We start from the raw sequence: 19,534 nt of genomic DNA on the forward strand, positions 1-19,534 counted from the left end.
CAGCTAGCATGGCTAACAACTCACCAAAAAAAGATATATACTAGACTGATATTTTGAATTAATTCCCAGTAAGGCAACTGTTCAGTACTTTAAAGTTCACTAAGGAGGATCACCAAACGCCCCCCCCCCCAACATGTTTTAACACCTGTTAATTAGTCTCTTAAATAAATGACATGCTCATTGTAATGGTTTGTCTTTGAGCTGAGCTTAATGACTCTATGGCTCTATTATTTAACTAAAAAACTATATCAACAAAGAAATCAGCTAAAACCACTAAACATAAAGGCTTGACTATAAAAAACGTCCGATAAAACCACTAAACATAAAGGCTTGACTATAAAAACAACTAAACGTACTGCTTTCTGCTGAATCAGAGTCTTCCTGCATGCACCGTGATTGTGGCAAATGTGATGTTCTTCATGTGCAAATTAAAATGAACCCTCTGTAAACATATACATTATCCCAATGGCAACCCTGTCATTCTCCCATCTTCATCATTGTCCGGTACATTTGTTGGTCACATAAGAGATGTTCTGGAGCATGTAGTGCTACATGTTCCAAAATGAGCTGAATATTTGGAAGAGATCCACATATTTGTCAAAGTGCAGGCATAACATTTCTTCCACAACAGTAACGCACAGCTGCAAAAGCTAGGAAACACAGCAAGAGGGGAGGATGGGTAACAAATGTGAGAACAAGGGTGGGAATGATAGGACAAATGTGAGAAATAGAGGGTTAGATTAGACAGGAGAGGGGGTGAAAGTGAAAGACAAATGGAGCAATGACACAATGTGTGTTTTGCCTTGGAATGTGTGGAGGAGAGCGGTCGTGCCGGTGTGTGTGTCCTCCTCTCACCTGTCAGTGTGAACTTTTAATGAACTCCCTTTGAACCCTCCCTACCTCCCTGCTTAACAGATACTTTACATAAGGCCTTGAAATTATCCCAAACCACAAACCAAATACTGTTAGATACCATTGAACTGAATTATTTCTAGCCAGCAGCCAAATATATCTCAGTATAGATTTGTGAAGTTAGTGGAATTTATATTTATTCCCAAATTCCAATTTGAGGATGTGTTTCTAGATTTGTGTTTGTTTACTTTTTTCTTCTTCTGCTCCCTGTTTTTTCTTAGATATAGATGAATGCAGCTCCACTCCATGTCACATCAGTGCCAGATGTATCAATGGACTGGGTTCCTTCCTGTGTCAGTGCCAGCCTGGGTTTTATGGAGATGGTTTCTACTGTTCCCAGACGGAAGGTCAGTACATTTGCCACAATAGTGATGCACGATAGTGACAAAAGTTTCAGTTGGACTACTACATACAATTAATATAATTATTAATACAACAGAAAGATCTGGTTTGAGGTTGTGAATTTGTATGTGTTGTGTAGTTTGGCAGTTAGGGTTCAATATTGAGTAGGAGTTCTTTTTTCTTCAGTTCAATTCAGTTCACTTTTTTCACTTTCATTAACATATTCTCTCACCATAATTACTGATCAGTTTTTCTATGAAGACACTGTGTGTGTGTGTCTCTCTCTCTCTCTCTCTCTCTCTCTCTCTCTATATATATATATATATATATATATATATATATATATATATATATATATATATATATATATATATATATATATATAAAAATATCAAAAAGTACAGTTTGTTTGATAGGAACATAAAGAAATATATGAATATGTATGCAATGTGAAAAATACTTTAGAAATGTATGTATGAATAAACGCATATCCGAAATAAACAAACTACAAAGATGTGGGAGGAAAGAAAACCAAACAAGAATAAAATGTATTGTCTACAGGACAGACAGTTCGCCCAAGGAGCCAGTGTGAGCAACACAGAGACAGCCTGCAGAGTGGAATGGAACAAGGTGGTCCACCGAGTCCCGGGGCCTTCATCCCTCAGTGCGACTCAGACGGACAGTACCAACCATTGCAGGTGGGTGGGCACTGACTGATAGACTGGTAAAAGTGCATGGCAGCCTGATGACTTGAGTTAAGTGACGTACTGATTTGGAAACATTTAATAATTCAACACAGTGTCACGGCTCCACTGGACATTGTTGGTGTGTGGACATTAGGGGACAGGAGAGAACAGGAACCAGGACACCACCTGGTACAGCACCCAAAGACTGTGACAGACCAGGTGAGATATACACCCACTTAAACACTTATATTATCAAAAAGCATTAATGAGTGATGCTTGATGGCAACATGTGTTTTAAACAGTTTTATATCTATCCCTAAAAGTTGGTCTTCAATAGAAGAATTAGATTAGTGTATATCATTTTTTTTCTCTCATCTTTATCTCCCCAGATGAACCAGTGCGTCCTAAAACTCACTGTGAGCACCACAGAGACAGTGTACAGACCACCAGTCCAGAGGGATATCCTATAGTTGGAGCCCATGTACCCCAGTGTGACGCTAATGGACAGTACACAGCTTTGCAGGTTCGTCACAAGTGTTTGAAATGACTTTTTATCACCTCGAACTGAAAGAAGGTTAACTTCATACTAATCAAATATAGTATTATGTTATTGATGCAATTGCTGATATTATTAACTGCAGTGCCATGGTTCCACTGGATATTGTTGGTGTGTGGACGGTAATGGACAGGAGAGGGCCGGAACCAGAACACCACCTGGTACAACACCCACAGATTGTGGCAAACCAGGTGAGAAACATGCATTCTTCTCGGTCCATCCCAAAATTTTCTGCAAATCAATTTGGTCAGATTGTTTTACATAGAACCATGGATATTGTTTTGGCATACTATGATTTGAGGCAAAAGCCTAACATTAAAGAGGGCACTTCCGTCACATAGTTTCACTTCTATACAGTTAGACAACATGTGAGAGACCGAAAGAAAAAATGGTCAAAATCAACACAGCAGAGACATCCAGACTTTTAGTCCCTAGCACAGATTAAGGTACAGAAACACTGGGTCTTACGTTTTATACAACTGTTTTCACACTCCAGATGGATTAAGCATAACTAGTAAACTAAACTTATCTAAAATCGATGGAGGGCCCCATTAAAAGCCAATGAGGCAGAAAATAATTATAAACTTTCACACCAGGATGTAACAGTAGCTACGGATCTAAACTTTGATCCAGTGTAATACATCTGGTCATTAAATCACACAAAATGCTCACATATACAGATGACACCATCCTGGTGTTTCTCATTACCAGCAAGGAGGAGGAGAAGAGATTAAACTTAACTTCCAAAGGGACCTGCCTTCTTAACCAAGCTTAGCCTTAGAAAGCTTCCACTTTTTTAATGCTAATTATTTAATAAACAAATTGTCTTGAAGCTTATTATTTAAAGAGTATATGATGGGGTCAGAAGATGTATGAAAAATGTACATGCTAGAATTTGATAACCAGCTTGACAATGAAATTGCACACATCTATTCCCTGGGAGACTATCTGTTCCTGATCACGTTCGTTCCACAGCACTTTTTTAAATAATTTTCATTAATTCCTTTTTTTTCTTTCTTTCTTTATAGATGAACCAGAACATCCTAAAACTCACTGTGAGCACCATAGAGACAGAGTACAAACTACCAGTCCAGATGGATATCCTGTTGTTGGAGCCTATGTACCCCAGTGTGATGCTAATGGACAGTACAGACCATTACAAGTCAGTGATTATTTGTTTAATCAATGGAACATTCTTTTACATAATTTAACTATAATTTCAAAACTTAACGTACATGAATTCATCATGGTTACTGCTATTGTTATTTCAGTGCCATGGTTCCACTGGCCATTGTTGGTGTGTGGACGGAAGGGGACAGGAGCGAGCAGGAACCAGGACTCCACCTGGTACACCGTCTGTAGACTGTGACAGACCAGGTGAGATTAATTGGAAATGTATGCCAAATCTTCGGCTGTCATCCTGTGCACACTGCATTTGGGCATAGGGCTGCTGTTTTGCGTGTGCAAGCACAATGCCCAGCTCAATGTCCGTATATCTTGTAGTGCTTTTTCCACCTTCCCCTACTCTGTCAAACACATATACTAGTGCTATCTTGTAGTTTGGGCCCATTTGTGTTATCTATTAAAATATTTATTGTGTAAACAAATGTTATGCTTTACTCTGCAGGTGAACCGGAGCGTCCTAAAACTCACTGTGAACACCATAGAGACGGAGTACAGACCACCAGCCCAGAGGGATATCCTATAGTTGGAGCCTATGTACCCCAGTGTGACACTAATGGACAGTACACACCACTGCAGGTTAGCATCTAATGAGTGATCGGCTAAGACAGACAGTTGAACTAATATTGATTTGGGAATTTCATTTCTTAAAAAATATATATATATCTGACTGTACGTAATAAGTAAAATTTATGTTTTTCAGTGCCATAGCTCTAGTGGATATTGCTGGTGTGTGGACAGTAGGGGACAAGAAAGAGCAGGAACCAGGACATCACCTGGTGCACCACGAACAGACTGTGACAAAGCAGGTGAGAAAAGAAACATGTACATGAATAGACAGACTAGAGATGTAACAATGCACTCAACTCATGATTCAGTATGATTTTCTCACGATTGGAATATTAGAATGAGCTGCAGACAAATGACTGAAAACTATTACTTTATTTATATTAACTGTACAAAACAAGGTATGTCCTCTTATCAAAAGTGCAACTGAAATTGAATGTTAGCTTAAATAACAAAAATTAAATAAAAATGATATGATATTCTTCAAATAAATCACCTAAGAATATGTAGTGACATATGAAGTCAAACAAGTGAAATCAAAAGCAGATTACACCCGAGGCTGTTTAAAAATTGCTTTGCGATTCATTTTTTATCTCAATAGGGTGTAATCTTTTTACATTTATAGCGATTTTTAACCAATCCATGTTGTATTGTTACATCCCTAAGACAGAACTCTCCCTCTATTCAGCTACCCATGAGTGCTTAAAGCTGTGTTGTTATCTGCAGTAACAGTACCAGCATCAGCAGGTGTATTATGTCATGGCTCTCCAAGGCTTTCTTGCTAAACATTGACCTGTGAACCCACTAATTCCTCAACTCAATGACAAGTCAAACAGACAGCACGTTTTATGTGAGTGTATGTCTAGCCTTGTAAGTGGTGCACTATTGAGGTCATTGGGTCATAGCCTTGGAATGCCAAGCCTTGGAAAAACAGGTGATATCACTGCAAGGCTGTGTGTGTTGTAGTAAGTTGAACACATAAGACGGCATACTCAATCAGTAAGATGAAGCTAAAAAAACACGAGAAAAAGTCAATTCCGTATATATATTGTTGAAATCGGCAAAGATTAAATAACTGCAACTGTTATTTTTTTCTTTTATTAACTGAAAGTTGACACAGCTATATACCGGCTAAATGGATTTTATGATCTTCAGCCCTTTTTAACTATGAGCTGTCAGTGAGAAAATAAACACTGCCCCAGTCATCCCTTTTAAAATGTGCCTGAAGTACATTTGTAGGTCTTTACACAAACACAACCCAGTCCAAACATTCAGCATTAACCTTAAGTAGTAGCCTATGCAGTAACGGATAATGTAATTATAATAGAAAATTATACTTTGAAAAAAGATAATTTCCACATGCATTATAATTTGTATATTTGTACTGCATTTGTAAAAATGTGGTAATTTGTCGATTTGTTGTTCATGATTAACATTTAACTATGCACTCCATAATTAATGAACTTAATAATAGTTAGCGGTTAATTTGATTAAATGGTCTATATTAGAAATATAGTTTTTTTTTCTTTTTCTTGTAGTTACAAACATTACAAATGAAAAATAACTTTTTACAGCATCAAAAAACATTAATAACTTATTGTTGTCTAGTATTACTCAATGTATTTGAATGCCCACCAATCCATTTTGGAATAATAGAGTTCTTCTATTTCACACACTCAAAAAGAATATGCATATGATCCTGTTATTGTCTATCTTTATCTCCCCAGATGAACCAGAGCGTCCTAAAACTCACTGCGAGCACCACAGAGAAAGAGCTCAGATCACCAGCCCAGAGGGATATCCTATAGTTGGAGCCTATGTACCCCAGTGTGATGCAGATGGACAGTACACATCATTGCAGGTTAGCATCTGGTGACAGATCCAGTTTAATTTATGAATTTCATGCAACTTTAAGTAGGAAATATAACCATCATTTTGATACCAATCGATATTGCTCCAGTGTCACGGCTCCACTGGCCATTGTTGGTGCGTGGACGGTAGGGGACAGGAGAGAGCAGGAACCAGGACTCCACCTGGTACACCGTCCGTAGACTGTAACAGACCAGGTAAAGAAAAGGGTCTGTTCTCTTTCTCTCAAACCTAAAATACACTGAAGTATGGCTCACTGGAATTAAGGCTCTTTGTGAAATTTGAATCCGAAATCTCCAGATGAACCAGAGCGTCCTAAAACCTACTGTGAGCAGCACCGAGACAGTGTACAGACTACCAGTCCAGAGGGATATCCTATACGAGGAGTCTTCGTACCTCAGTGTGATTCAAATGGACACTACACATCCCAACAGGTACGATCTGGTCTTAATGTATAGAGACTTTGGGCCCTATTTTAACGATCTGAAACGCAAGTATGAAACGCAAGTAGCTTTGTGGGCGGATCTCGGGCGCTGTTGCTATTATACCGGCGGGATAAATGACTCTTGCGCCCGACGCAAATCTAAAATGGGTTGGTCTGAAGTAGCTAGGTGTGGTTTGGACGTAACGTGCAATAAACCAATCAGAGCATCCTCTCACATTCCCTTTAAGAGCAGGCGCGCTTGTTCCATGGCAGATTGCTATTATGACGGCGGATTTGCCTGGCGCACGCCAGCGGGAGCTGTCCGGGATGTGGCAAAGTAATAAATGCCCGTGTTGGCCGGGTGGCGATGTTGCTGCGGCCACTCGGGCGCATCTCCTAAAGTCTGGAGCGGATTGCTGCAGCCATGGAGCGTGGGCCTCCAAACGCACCACCTGCACCTGTTGTGCCCCTTCCTCTTCCCCCCACTCCATCTCCGTCCACCCGCTCCACCAGGAGCACATCGCGCATTACTCCTGGACCAGATCCCGCCGGAGTCCTCTAATATTTCCTCATTTATGTCATCAACACATCCATGATTCATGGAAATGTTGTGTAAAACACAACAAGCCACAAAGAATGCTGCGACTTTTTGAGGACTGTACTGTAAAGTGCCTCCTGACCTATCCAAACACCTGAAGTGCATTTTCAGTAATATTTTCCTTTGTAATTATGTATGGTTTGCAAAAATGGGAACTGCTGCATCCATTTAGATGAGAGAAGTGTATGCGCGTTGTGCACACCCTACATTATGGCCAAGCATGCGCCCCTAAAATAGCATCTGAATAACGCGCTACTGACTTTAGACTAGCGCCACTGACTTTAGGCCAGGTTTTTCCTTGTCAGTGGTGGAATTGTTTTCTGAAACTGTAGAATAGCACAAAGTAACGTTTGCGCCGGAACACGCCTCCTCTTTTCGCTGAACTGCCGCCGGGAGCGCAAATACATTCCCTAATTTATCGACGTGCATCTGTGGAGGGAAAAGTCCGCTGTGCGTCGAGTGCAAAATAGGAATGATACATGCGTCGGTGTACAAAGGCAATTGCGCTGAGTGCAAGATAGGGCCCATTATGTCTTTGCTCTGTCATACAGCGTATTATGTCTAACAATGGTTGGTTATTGTGTTTTTCAGTGTCATGGCTCCACTGGCCATTGTTGGTGTGTGGATAGTAGGGGACAAGAGAGAGCCGGAACCAGGACTCCACCTGGTACACCATCTGTAGACTGTGACAGACCAGGTGAGACTGTTGTTTCTAGCTGCCAAAGAATAGTTGCATAGATACATTCAAGCATTGGGTCTTAGCTAAATGGGAAGCAGGAATGAAGCGGATGGATGTTTATAGGCAGGTAAAATCAAACATTGTGCAGGTTTCAGAATGAGCTTCAGGGACTCAAGAGAATACTTTAGGAGCCCAGTCCGAAGGGAGTTTAGTAGTCAATGTAGGTTACGAGTAGATCTTGAACAAGCTAATAGCAGCACTAGCAGGACGGTTTATGGGTTGTCCCAATAGAGCCGAAGGGTCTTGTGTGGTAAGGAATAGTAGTGAGCTCAGTACTGAACCATGTGGTACCCCAGTGCAGAGGATGTGTGGTAAAAAACAAACACTCCATGCACAGCCCTCAGTAAGTGCAACCAGTCAGGTAGGAGACAGTATGTCCTAAACCTCCTTAAAAACCTTTCAAAGAAAAAGGTATAAGAGGACAGGAACTGAGGAAAGAGTGAGTCCATCAGCAAAAGCAAATCATTAGGTCATATAATCTTAAAAACGGTTATTTCAACAATATTACTCTGTAAAAGATGTGTTGAATTGATATTTCCTAATTATTGTAGCTTAGTAGGAACAGAAAGTCTATGAGAAAACATAATAACTTACCTGTTTTGCCAGTACCACCCTCGTTTCCTAATGCCTCGTGTATCAATCTTTCTTATTCAGTTGAACCAGAGCGTCCTAAAACTCACTGTGAGCACCACAGAGACAGTGTACAGACCACCAGCCCAGAGGGATATCCTATAGTTGGAGCCTATGTACCCCAGTGTGACGCTAATGGACAGTACACACCACTGCAGGTAAACATCTTTTGACATTGTGTGGAGGAATTTGAATAGAATTGTAGACATAATGCCTAAAAGATCTTCCACTATTGCTTCAGTGTCATGGCTCCACTGGACATTGTTGGTGTGTGGACAGTAGGGGACAGGAGAGAGCCGGAACCAGGACTCCGCCTGGAACACAACACAAAGACTGTGACAGACCAGGTGAGACTGCCAAGACTCGTTGGGGGGAAAACATAATGATCCGGTTGTAACCTCTTAACTAAGAAGCAGGAGGCCAGAGTGAAGGTTCACAATGATAACGTATACTTTTTGGAAGTTAGACACAAATATTCTGCAGCATTCCAAATGAGTTGTAGGGGTTGATGAAAACACTTAGGATAGGAGCCCGGCCAAGGGGGGATTTATAATTGTTTATACAGGATATGAGGAGAGCTTAAACAAGCTTCTGAGCAGAGTCAAATGTTGCACAGTGTAGACCTACAGAACGAAAAAAGGGCTATAATGACTGCCTCGTATTCAGGGTACGTCAGAAGACAACAGTCTGTGCAGGAGTCATCATGATACCATCATAGAGCATGGGGAAGTCTTTCAGAGGTCATCTGGATAGTTGATTGTCATCAGCACAGTGGGTCAGGAGAAGGACAGCAAGGAGTGCAGTCTTGGTGGTCGTCCTCCTAAACGAGGCATATTGAGGTCCAACAGGCCAACATAATAACTCACCATGGCTAATGTGGATTTTAGGTGATGTCGCCCAGACCTGCAATTTGAGATTTGCTAGATTTTTTTTTTTTGTGTTAACAACTTTTGGAAACTTGTAAATGTTTTCCAGATGAACCAGAGCGTCCTAAAACTCACTGTGAACACCACAGACACAGAGCTCAGACTACCAGCCCAGAGGGATATCCCATAGTTGGAGCTTATGTGCCCCAATGCGATGCTGATGGACAGTACCGACCACTGCAGGTTAGCATTGAATAACAGACCCATTTCATTGTTTTTACCATGGTTTAATATTACTTTGACTAACTTGAAACTAATTGTAGACAAAATACCTAAATATTCTTTCATCGTTATGTTAGTGCCACAGCTCCACTGGACATTGTTGGTGTGTGGACAGAAGGGGACAGGAGAGAACAGGAACCAGGACTCCACCTGGTACACAAACCAAAGACTGTGACAGACCAGGTGAGACTGCAGTTCTATCCTGCCAAAAAAATAAATGTTTTAATATACGAGTGTTACAGTGAATATGACAAGGTTGTTTTAACATCTCAACCGAGAAGCAGGTCGTCAGAGTGAAGGAGTTAGACACAAAAGAGAGGTCAGGATTAATTAAGTTATTGCACGACAGAGTGTATTGAAGATGGATTGAATCAAAAACTGTGACTAACCGAAAAGTTGTAAATACAAGTAATTGACAGAGTGCAGAATTCTTTGGTTCTTTTGCAGTCAGAGGTCAGGATTACCAAGAAAGAGTATAGTTTTCTTCCAGCTAAGTTAAAGTGATGAGATGCACAGACTTCTGCATCCACCTGATAAAAGTTCAATGTCATCTGCAAAGAGTTGGTGGGACTGGATAAGGTAACTTGGCAGTGAGGAGACATGACAAGCCAAGTTGAGACTAGTCTGTGAAAGATGCTCATTAAATCGTAATGACTCAATCTATATATTTGCCAAGAACAAATGTGTTTCTTAATAACTCATGTAGATTTGATATTTTTTATCCAGATGAACCAGAGCGTCCTAAAACTCACTGTGAGCAACACAGAGACAGAGTACAGACCACCAGTCCAGAGGGATATCCTATAGTTGGAGCCTATGTACCCCAGTGTGATGCAGAAGGACAATACCTACCTCGACAGGTACAACTATGTCTCTTTCTCATCAGACAGGTTTTGTGTGTGTGTGTGTGTGTGTGTGTGTGTGTGTGTGTGTGTGTTTGTGTTTCTCTTGCTTTTGTTCTTCTTACTATTATTATAATGGATATTGTTGCTTTTAATTGTTATATATTTTAGTGCCATGGTTCCACTGGCCATTGTTGGTGTGTGGATGGAAGGGGACAGGAGAGAGCAGGAACCAGGACTCCACCTGGTACACCGTCTGTAGACTGTGACAGACCAGGTGAGACGGTTATCACAGCTTGAGACACTTTGAGTCTCACAAATAGTCATTCAGCCAAGGATTTTTGCATCCAAGCGACATACAATTCAGATTAATAGAATAATTTTGACATTTTGGGAAATTCGCTTTTATCCTTTTTGCTGAGAGGTAGATGAGAAGGTAGTGATCTTCTCCTCTAACTAAGAATTATTCTGTTAATAAAGACTCAGTGATCACACCTGAGCAAGAGCTTTAGAACAAGAAGGCACTTCTATGAACTTTACATACTGTATATAACCATTCTTTTGATAGTTAGCTGTGAGGCAGTATACATCGTTTTGTTGTTTAATTGTTTTGATCCTAATAATAAATCTAACAAGTAATGTCTTTATGGCAGTTAACAATTTAAAATGAAAAAAATCATCACTTGTTTGCCCCTCTCTCTTTCTAACCCTGTGATCCTCTCTCGCCCTCTCACTCACACTCTAATGTACACACAGAGGCCGCTCTATAAATTCAGTTCTTGCTATAAATTCCATTTATGACCATCCAAACATCTGAAGTGGTCATTTCGTGGTAAGATGAGCAGCCGGCTGTTGCCAGGCAACCAAACCCAAACAAGACGGGCTGCCTGACCAGCTGAGTGACAAAACAGTGTTACACCCACAGACAGACAGACATGCTTGTAGATATGTACGGTTGCTCAGCCTAAAACCTAACAGACTTTGTTTCATTACTACTTTGCCTCGTATTCAGTTGCACTCATCTACACCTGGAAGCTGTGCAGTACAACCAGTCTTTTATGTTGGCCACTGCACAGGGATTCCTCTGTAATAGTTCATGATGAGGGAGGCAAGGGCATTTCCTGCTCATTTTAAGTTTGGGATCCATATCCTCTGGTCCAAACCCGGAGTTAAGACAAACATTATTTGTGTGGGTGTAACCCCATCATTTGACAATTTTAGTTGGATTCTTGAATTACATGTGTACCCAATTTAGAACTTTATGTGATGCAGGCGTCAAACACCCGCAAATGTGTGTGCCCACATAAGTAATACAACTCACTGCCAACACAGTAAGTCGGCCTAAGGATTGAAATATCAATGATTTAGTGGAGAATCCACATGCTGTCGATTTCTGGGAAGGACGTCAGAGACACATGAATCATTATGTTTTGTTGGTCATGTGGTTAAACAGCAAATAGAAGTAAAACCAAATGATTCAGAAGACTGGATTGCAGCACGCTAACCGCCACTACAACAAATCCTGCTGGAAAAACTCACGGAGACATCAGCTTAATTGTTTAGTCGTCTTCTCTCTTAACCTCTCTGATCTCTCACTGTAGAGCTATTCTCTTCTCACCCTCCTTTCAAATATTATCCTAATCTCATTCTTAGTCTAGCAGCTGCAGTCTCACATTAGAAATGCGAGAAGAGTGAGGGAGAGAGAGGCCAGTATAAACATGAGTGGAAGCCTAAAGTGGTTTCAGGTTTAGTTTTAAAGCTCTCCTATAAAATGAGTTATTAAAGAGATTTTACAAGGTAAACAATATTGCCAAAAGCAAGATGTGTGTATGTATGTATGTGTGCCTCTTGAAACACAGGGCCTCCCCACAGTATTAGCCAAGCACTCCATCTATCACTGGGATATACACTTGAGTTATAAAACACCCTAAGAATATGATTGAATAATGATGAATTACAACAGAACGGGATCTAAAAATTTTAATTTTACAACCATTTAGCATTATGTTTAACTTTATGTTTATGTTTAGCTTTGGGTTTGTTTGATTTGTGTCCCCCTCAGTCCCTGTTACTCCAACCCAGCACCCTGAGAGTGTGTGTGAGCGATGGAGGACCAGTTTGATTGAGCACTATGGTGGAAAACCAGATGCACAACAATACGTGCCTCAGTGTGAGCCAGATGGACAATTCAGGTACACACACACACACACACACACACACACACACAGTAGTTGAAATAGTTGTTAATGACAAATGTCTTGAGAAAGTGATTTGTCTCTCAGTCCAGTCCAGTGTTATGGAGAAACTACTTACTGCTGGTGTGTGGACCAAGACGGGCGGGAGGTTCCTGGTACCCGATCACATGATGTCGTCAAACCTGCATGTGAGTGTCTTTTCACCTTTGTCTGTTTACATAGTCAAAATTGCATGTCCCTGTACGGTTTTGTTCCAGTGTTAATGCCACCAATCATGGCTGAAACTTATATTTTTTTTAACCCATCCAATCTTGTCACAGGCCTTCCCTCAGTGGCTCCGCCCACAGTGCGCCCATTGCCCCGCCCGGATGTGACCCCTCCAACAAACACTGACATCACACTGCTGTACGCTCAGGGACAGAAAATAGGAGCGTTGCCTCTCAACGGGACCAGACTAGATGCAACCCGCTCCAAAACACTACTCACTCTACATGTAAGAGATGAACAGATAAATACATGCTTCCATACATATTCTGTCAATTTTAACTTCTGGTATCTATTTTGTTAGTTGGTTCTTATGCACATAGAGAATTCCTGTGGTTCTTTGGTTTTTTAGAAATAGTTTAATTTATAGCCATTTTGAAAGCCAATTCATCTCTACAATAGGATAGGACAACTGTGTTTTAACAACAAGGGAGTGCTCGGACTCCATTGTTTTGCCTTTTAACTTCCTGTCTAGACTAGAAATGGGAATGTGTCGCGTTATGTAGGTGGACATCTGCTGCTTATGACCATCTTGCAGCTGCATTTTAGCAAATCTCTCTCTCTCTCTCTCTCTCTCTCTCTCTCTCTCTCTCTGAAATGACCTGTGAATAACCAAAGTCTTCCATCACAGCTAACTTATCTAAAGCCTAAAAACAGAGCCAAGAGGAGGTGCAGAAGTCTAGTTTACTCTCAGACTACTTGAATTACAATATGTTTAAAGATTATTATGGGCATTTTGGCCAACGACGCCAAAAATAAACTGCCTTCCACAGCTTTAAGGACTGTCAAAGCTGGAAAAAACGACACTTACAAATGAAGACAAACCACAGACTGCTATCTACGCAGCATCACTAATAAGATCAGCTCTAGCTACTGCTACAACATAAAGTAAGCTAGTTGAGCTAGTTATAAACTAGTTAAAGTTGTACGCAACGTTGTGCCAAAGATCGTCTTTTAATCTGAGATCAGAACTCCTCATAATGTGGACGTGTGGAAATGGAAACAAAAGGGCCGAGTTGCAAAAGTTCAACACAGATGTGGCTGTAATTATCTTGACATATCTCGTCATGTGTATGCTTATGTTCATATGTGTGTGTCCAGGGTTCCATAGTTGTTGGTATAGCCTATGACTGCAAAGAAAACCACGTCTATTGGACAGATTTGTCTGCAAGAACAATCAACAGAGCTTCAATGGCGACAGGTGCTGAGCCTGAGATACTCATTAACACAAGTAAGAACTCACGCTTCGTGCTCCTTCATTTTGATAATAAATGTTGCATGTTTAATGCGATCTCAATACTTTCTATATGGTCTCCCTGCTCCGAGTAGATCTGGTCAGTCCAGAGGGTTTGGCGGTGGATGTCAAACGTAGGTTGATGTTCTGGGTCGACTCGAACCCTGACGTGATTGAAAGCGCCAACCTGGATGGCAGTGGGAGGCGGACGCTGTTTGACACAGACTTGGTCAACCCTCGAGCCATCATAGTGGTCTCTTCCATCGGGTAAAGCTTCGCTTTTTGTCTGTCTTGCTTACAGTTTAAAAACAAATATCACTTGAGCCATGCAGCTTACAAAACCTGTCACTTGGGTTTGGATTTGCAAACATGTACAAATCTCTTCCCCGAGCAAGAAACAAACAAGCACCCACACACTCTCTTAGCGTTCAAGTGTAACATCCTGGAGGTGCTCCACTGAGGCAGAATGATATACAGCTCTCACTGTATACAGAGTGATTTTATATCTGGAAAGGGCTCAGCTGGTTTTCAGCCCATTAGCACGACCATGACAAACACATTTGAGTCCTTAGACAGGCTATGAGTCAACATGGCCTGTGTCTATTTCATTATAGTAAAGTGCAGATTGTATTTGGAGCAATTTTGCAGAAAGGAGTCTTGTTGAGTCTGGGGGACCTAAACATGACTTCATCAGTATGAGACGGGGTTCACAAGAATGAAAGTATGAGGCAGTCATCGGTCAGCTCTCCAGAAATAACATCTGCTTTTCATCATTGCAACTAATCACATAATCAACAGGTGTGTGTGTGTGTGTGTGTGTGTGTGTGTGTGTGTGTGTGTGTGTGTGTGTGTGTGTGTGTGTGTGTGTGTTCTGACAGAATGCCAACTCCTAAAGGTAATCACTGCTTCAAATGGGTAAACGTATGATTAAGCATGTGCCCTGAGTTTTTTGTTGCCCTGACACACAGACATACACACAGCGAAGCAGACACACCGAAATGTGCACTCACATTATGAAAGTGTGTACATGTGTATGAATGTCTTACACCAACATCGAATTAATTACCGTACAGACTCGTAAACACATGGTGTGTGCTTGTGTAAGCTGATTGCTCATGTGGTGTGTATTACCTGTAGTTCCCAGTGGACTGCCCACATGTACGCCATCATCTACAGACCAAAAAGCAGCGTGGCGTCATAAGCAGCCCACACACACTCTGCCTAAAGCTCTGATCATCCTGCTGAGCAAAGTTTTGGGGCGTTTGAGATGTTGCAAACAATAAAATATGAGTTGATTCATCACAGAAACATTCATGAGAAATATGAAGTAACTAGTTTATTTGAAAAATGTGTCTATTTGCGTTAGCCAGTGTGGTCCATCTTTTCTGATGTATTCAGATGAAACAAAATGCACTGGGAGAGCTGGGGTCAAAGGTTGCACGTTGCCCAGAGTAACCTGACCGTGACCTCATTAGCATGAGGCAACTGGTCCCTCGAGGTGTGTGTGTGTGTGTGTGTGTGTGTGTGTGTGTGTGTGTGTGTGTGTGTGTGTGTGTGTGTGTGTGTGTGTGTGTGTGTGTGGTGTGTGTGGTGTTTTGTGTAGCCAGATCCGGCTCGGTACCAAAAAACAGTCCATGTGAAAACCCACAACTGCAAGCAATAAGTGTACTTATTGTGTGGCGTAATGCAAATCCAGCAGAGATACAGTTGAATAATTTGCAGAATGGAGTTTAAGTGTCATAAATTCCCATTTTTCCCTCTCTGCAGCACTCTGTATTGGACAGATTGGAACCGAGAGGCTCCTAAGATCGAGAGTTCGTCAGTGGACGGTCAGAACCGCATGGTGGTGGTGTCTGACGGGATCGGTTTGCCAAACGCTCTCACGTATGACTCTTCTTCTGGACAAGTCTGCTGGGCCGACGCAGGTAAACACTACTACTACTACTACCACTGTCAACGTGACCACTGGTCAACTGCTTCTCATGTGATTGGATGGGGTGACATGTCTGCAGATCTTCCAAAACTAGAATTTTGAAATGTAAGGGGGACAAGACACGGCTACAAAGTACTGCCATCTCCTGTAAATGTTTTTGAAAATCATTTCTCTCTGTTTTTATTTAATTTTCTCCCAAAAAGACGCTAGCATCTATCTAGTATCTGAAAAGCAATATGCTTAAGATAATGATTCATGTTTTTTTTATGCTCTGTACGTCAGGTACAAAGCGTTTAGAGTGTGTATCCCCGGATGGTTCAGGCCGAAGAGTGATCCACCCCAGCCTCAACTACCCGTTCAGCATGGTCTACTACAGGAACCACTTCTATTACTCTGACTGGAGGAGGTAGCCATCTTTATCTATCGTTCTGTTTGTTTGGTTTATTCATTACTCATCATTAATCAATGGGCTGATTAGTATGAAGCCTTGCTGCCTTCCCCATTGTAAGAGTCTCTCTCTCCGCCACATAGGGATGGAGTGATCGCAGTGAGCAAAGACAGCAGTCAGATCACCGACGAATACCTGCCTGACCAGCGCTCTCACCTGTATGGCATCGCCATTGCAACCAACCACTGTCTATCAGGTATGTGTGTTGTGAAAGTTAGTCTGGCATTGCCAGACCTTCCTCCACTGCGCTGCGGAGGGGGGTCTGGCTAGTCCACACAACATTTCAGGATAGGAGAAAACATGCTCTGGTTTATCGGCATTTCTTCAAACCAGTCCCAATCGTCTTGGCCGGTGCTAAGCGCCAGACAACTGCAAAATAGCCCCGGGAAGGAACATGTTTTGGTGGAACGTGTGTACGTTCACAAGTAGTTTTAGTCGTGCAACAGAAAACTCAGATTGGACAGATAGTCTATCTAGCTGTCTGGATTTACCCTGCAGAGATCTGAGGAGCAGTTAACCCTAGTCCTCAGAAATCCACCAGAGGTCAGAACGCCAACACAAAGACAGAGGAAGGTAGTGGACATCCGGCGGAATTTCCAGTAGCAATGGAGAAATCCCGGAAATGAAACATCGTCGATATAGACTATGTGAAAGTAAACATGAGCTAAACATGGTTCGATATATTGATTTAATGTGGCTGGCTTGCTGTTTTTTTAACAGTGATGTCATCACATCAGTCAACTTCCACCAGATGTCTGAACCGTGCAGGCTGCATTTATTGAATTTGAACTATTCCAGATTCATACAATAGATCGATAGATTGTGGATTTTTCAGTGAGGAAGAGGTAGTAGATGTAATTTTATGAGGAATAAATATCACACAAATTATTGTTCTAAGCAGAATATTTGTCATAAAATGTGTGGAGATATTTAAATGTTTCAATTGAATCAAGACAAATACCAGGACACTGTCAAACCACCATGAGAGTGCTAACTATACATCTGTAAAAACTGCATATATGAATAGTTTGCACACAAGAGTAAATAATTACCAGTAAGGAAGAAATGCAAGTTTGTGTTTCATCACCATGCACCTAGAAAACAGTCATCACACAGCTGGCTTAGACCCTCTACTCCACTGTGTGTGTGTGGTGACTTCACATACACCCACGAAATAGACACAAGAACAATGATTACACAGCTGTGTGCGACCCTCTACCTGTATTTTGTGTTTGATGTGTTGATGTCTGCACTCCTTTCAAAGCCTCGTGTTAAACACCTTGAAAGTACAAAGTAGCCCTGTAAACACAGGATAATCCCTAAAGTGGCGCCTTGGCAGATGTCGTTGTCAAAGCTCTACACATCTGCAGAGTGTGTAAAATCTGCGCGCTCAATTCAGTGTGTGTCTGATTCTCACAATGGTCCGAATGATAGCTGTGTGTTGCTGTAAATGTCACGTCTGCACGTCCTCTCACCCTCTAAAGCCCCGGCCTAAATAACAGCCGCTCGCTTCAAAGAGGTCGAGACGCGTGGTGTAATTCTGACCATGATGACAGCTCTAAAACACACTTGTTAAGGGTTTGGGAGCTGGTTGTAAGAGGCTTAAAAGCTGTTATTGTTGAATACATGACCACAGACACACACACACACACACACGCTCTTTACAGTGTCGGGCTTTGTCTTCTGTCATTAAGCGACTGCAGCTCTCATCCTGTCACATTTGGACTTACACAGGAAGAGAAAATCAGACCTTTAACTCTTCATTTCCAGCTGGAGCTATAAACTAAAAGGAAAAAAAAAGGTTTGTACTTCCACTAGAAATGTAATATGTGTGAATTTTATATTTTGTCCTCAGGGAGCCACTAACAGCGGACTGGCAGCTGCAGGGTCCTTTGGTGCTAAAGTTCTGGGCCGATTACTGATCAGAGGGCAGGACCACGTTAAAACTCCTCTCCAGTGTCACTCAGAAGAAAAGGAAACTCAGTAGGGCGCAAGATGGCTTCCTGTTGTCAGATCGACCGTCGGAGCAAATTTACAACCCCCTCCACTCACCCTGACCCCATTATCTCACCTTAAAGATATAACCCCAAAATAAATGTTTTGTAAATTTGTTTTATACCTCATTTTTAGTTTTTTTTTTTTTTACTGTATTTTTGTATGCAAGTTGGGTTTTTTTTCTATTGATTTAAAGCTATAGTACAATGAAATCAGATTTTAAAATGTATACGTGTGCACATTTTGTTCTTTAAAGCCAAAGAAGAATCACTTGAAGAGCTTTCAAACTGTTGGAGCCAACGTTCTGTTGTGAAACAGAGCATCAGATTTCCTTTTGGTCAGCAGCTGGCCACGGTGGCTTTTTAAATACAGTCAAATTATTTAGCTGTGGATTCTGGACAAAAATAAAAACAGGCAAAAGGAATAGTTTAGTGTTTGGGAAATGTGTTATTTGCCTTCTTGATGAGAATATTGACACCACAGATATGACAGTGGTAGAAATCTCCTCATCTAACCAAAGGCAAAAAAGCAAATAAGCTTAGTGTCACTATGACAACTTAAAGATTTACAAGAATTTAACTGATGCAAGTCAAAAGGCTTAAATAAGCAACATGATTAGACAAAACGTAGTATTACATACTCGGAAACATGTATTTGTTTGTTTTTTGAAATGCCATGAATTAGGCTAAGTGGAAATCTGTTGCCATTGTTAGGTGACTGAAATGATTCCACCACAGTCAGATCAGTGACTACAGTCCTGCCATATTTCTCTGCACTACTAATCTGTATTTCACACATGATGGAAGGATGTTACATTCTTTATTTTTTTGCCAAATATTTTTACTACTACTTTTCAAATCTTTCTTTTATAAGATGTGATATTTATAACAATAAAATGTGATTTGGTACTTGACGGACTTTTTGGAGATAATTGTGTTCTGGGTTGATGCTTCTTTAAGACGCTGAACAG

General features: G+C 41.2%; 1 protein-coding gene across 5 annotated transcripts in view; it reads left to right on the forward strand.

The window, feature by feature from the left end:
- Nucleotides 1-19,477, forward strand: part of nid2a (nidogen 2a (osteonidogen)) — a 45,207-nt gene extending 25,730 nt beyond the window's left edge. For 2 of the 5 annotated variants that reach the window (XM_039793428.1, XM_039793429.1), the window contains exons 17-44: nucleotides 1,134-1,259; nucleotides 1,816-1,952; nucleotides 2,054-2,159; nucleotides 2,330-2,463; nucleotides 2,582-2,687; nucleotides 3,525-3,658; nucleotides 3,768-3,873; nucleotides 4,124-4,257; nucleotides 4,382-4,487; nucleotides 5,973-6,106; nucleotides 6,206-6,311; nucleotides 6,415-6,548; nucleotides 7,728-7,833; nucleotides 8,530-8,663; nucleotides 8,747-8,852; nucleotides 9,481-9,614; nucleotides 9,731-9,836; nucleotides 10,380-10,513; nucleotides 10,667-10,772; nucleotides 12,558-12,687; nucleotides 12,778-12,878; nucleotides 13,011-13,183; nucleotides 14,056-14,185; nucleotides 14,284-14,455; nucleotides 15,956-16,113; nucleotides 16,404-16,527; nucleotides 16,653-16,765; nucleotides 18,425-19,477. In XM_039793428.1, the coding sequence (XP_039649362.1) occupies nucleotides 1,134-1,259; nucleotides 1,816-1,952; nucleotides 2,054-2,159; nucleotides 2,330-2,463; nucleotides 2,582-2,687; nucleotides 3,525-3,658; nucleotides 3,768-3,873; nucleotides 4,124-4,257; nucleotides 4,382-4,487; nucleotides 5,973-6,106; nucleotides 6,206-6,311; nucleotides 6,415-6,548; nucleotides 7,728-7,833; nucleotides 8,530-8,663; nucleotides 8,747-8,852; nucleotides 9,481-9,614; nucleotides 9,731-9,836; nucleotides 10,380-10,513; nucleotides 10,667-10,772; nucleotides 12,558-12,687; nucleotides 12,778-12,878; nucleotides 13,011-13,183; nucleotides 14,056-14,185; nucleotides 14,284-14,455; nucleotides 15,956-16,113; nucleotides 16,404-16,527; nucleotides 16,653-16,765; nucleotides 18,425-18,435 (3,401 nt within the window). In that variant the 3' untranslated portion in view covers nucleotides 18,436-19,477. The remainder of the gene's footprint in view (nucleotides 1-1,133; nucleotides 1,260-1,815; nucleotides 1,953-2,053; nucleotides 2,160-2,329; nucleotides 2,464-2,581; nucleotides 2,688-3,524; nucleotides 3,659-3,767; nucleotides 3,874-4,123; nucleotides 4,258-4,381; nucleotides 4,488-5,972; nucleotides 6,107-6,205; nucleotides 6,312-6,414; nucleotides 6,549-7,727; nucleotides 7,834-8,529; nucleotides 8,664-8,746; nucleotides 8,853-9,480; nucleotides 9,615-9,730; nucleotides 9,837-10,379; nucleotides 10,514-10,666; nucleotides 10,773-12,557; nucleotides 12,688-12,777; nucleotides 12,879-13,010; nucleotides 13,184-14,055; nucleotides 14,186-14,283; nucleotides 14,456-15,955; nucleotides 16,114-16,403; nucleotides 16,528-16,652; nucleotides 16,766-18,424) is intronic. The other 3 variants (XM_039793431.1, XM_039793430.1, XM_039793432.1) reach the window with 3 other exon arrangements.
- Nucleotides 19,478-19,534: the final 57 nt, after the last annotated feature.

The sequence above is a fragment of the Perca fluviatilis genome, chromosome 24, assembly GCF_010015445.1.
Source record: "Perca fluviatilis chromosome 24, GENO_Pfluv_1.0, whole genome shotgun sequence".
NCBI classification, from domain to species: domain Eukaryota; kingdom Metazoa; phylum Chordata; class Actinopteri; order Perciformes; family Percidae; genus Perca; species Perca fluviatilis.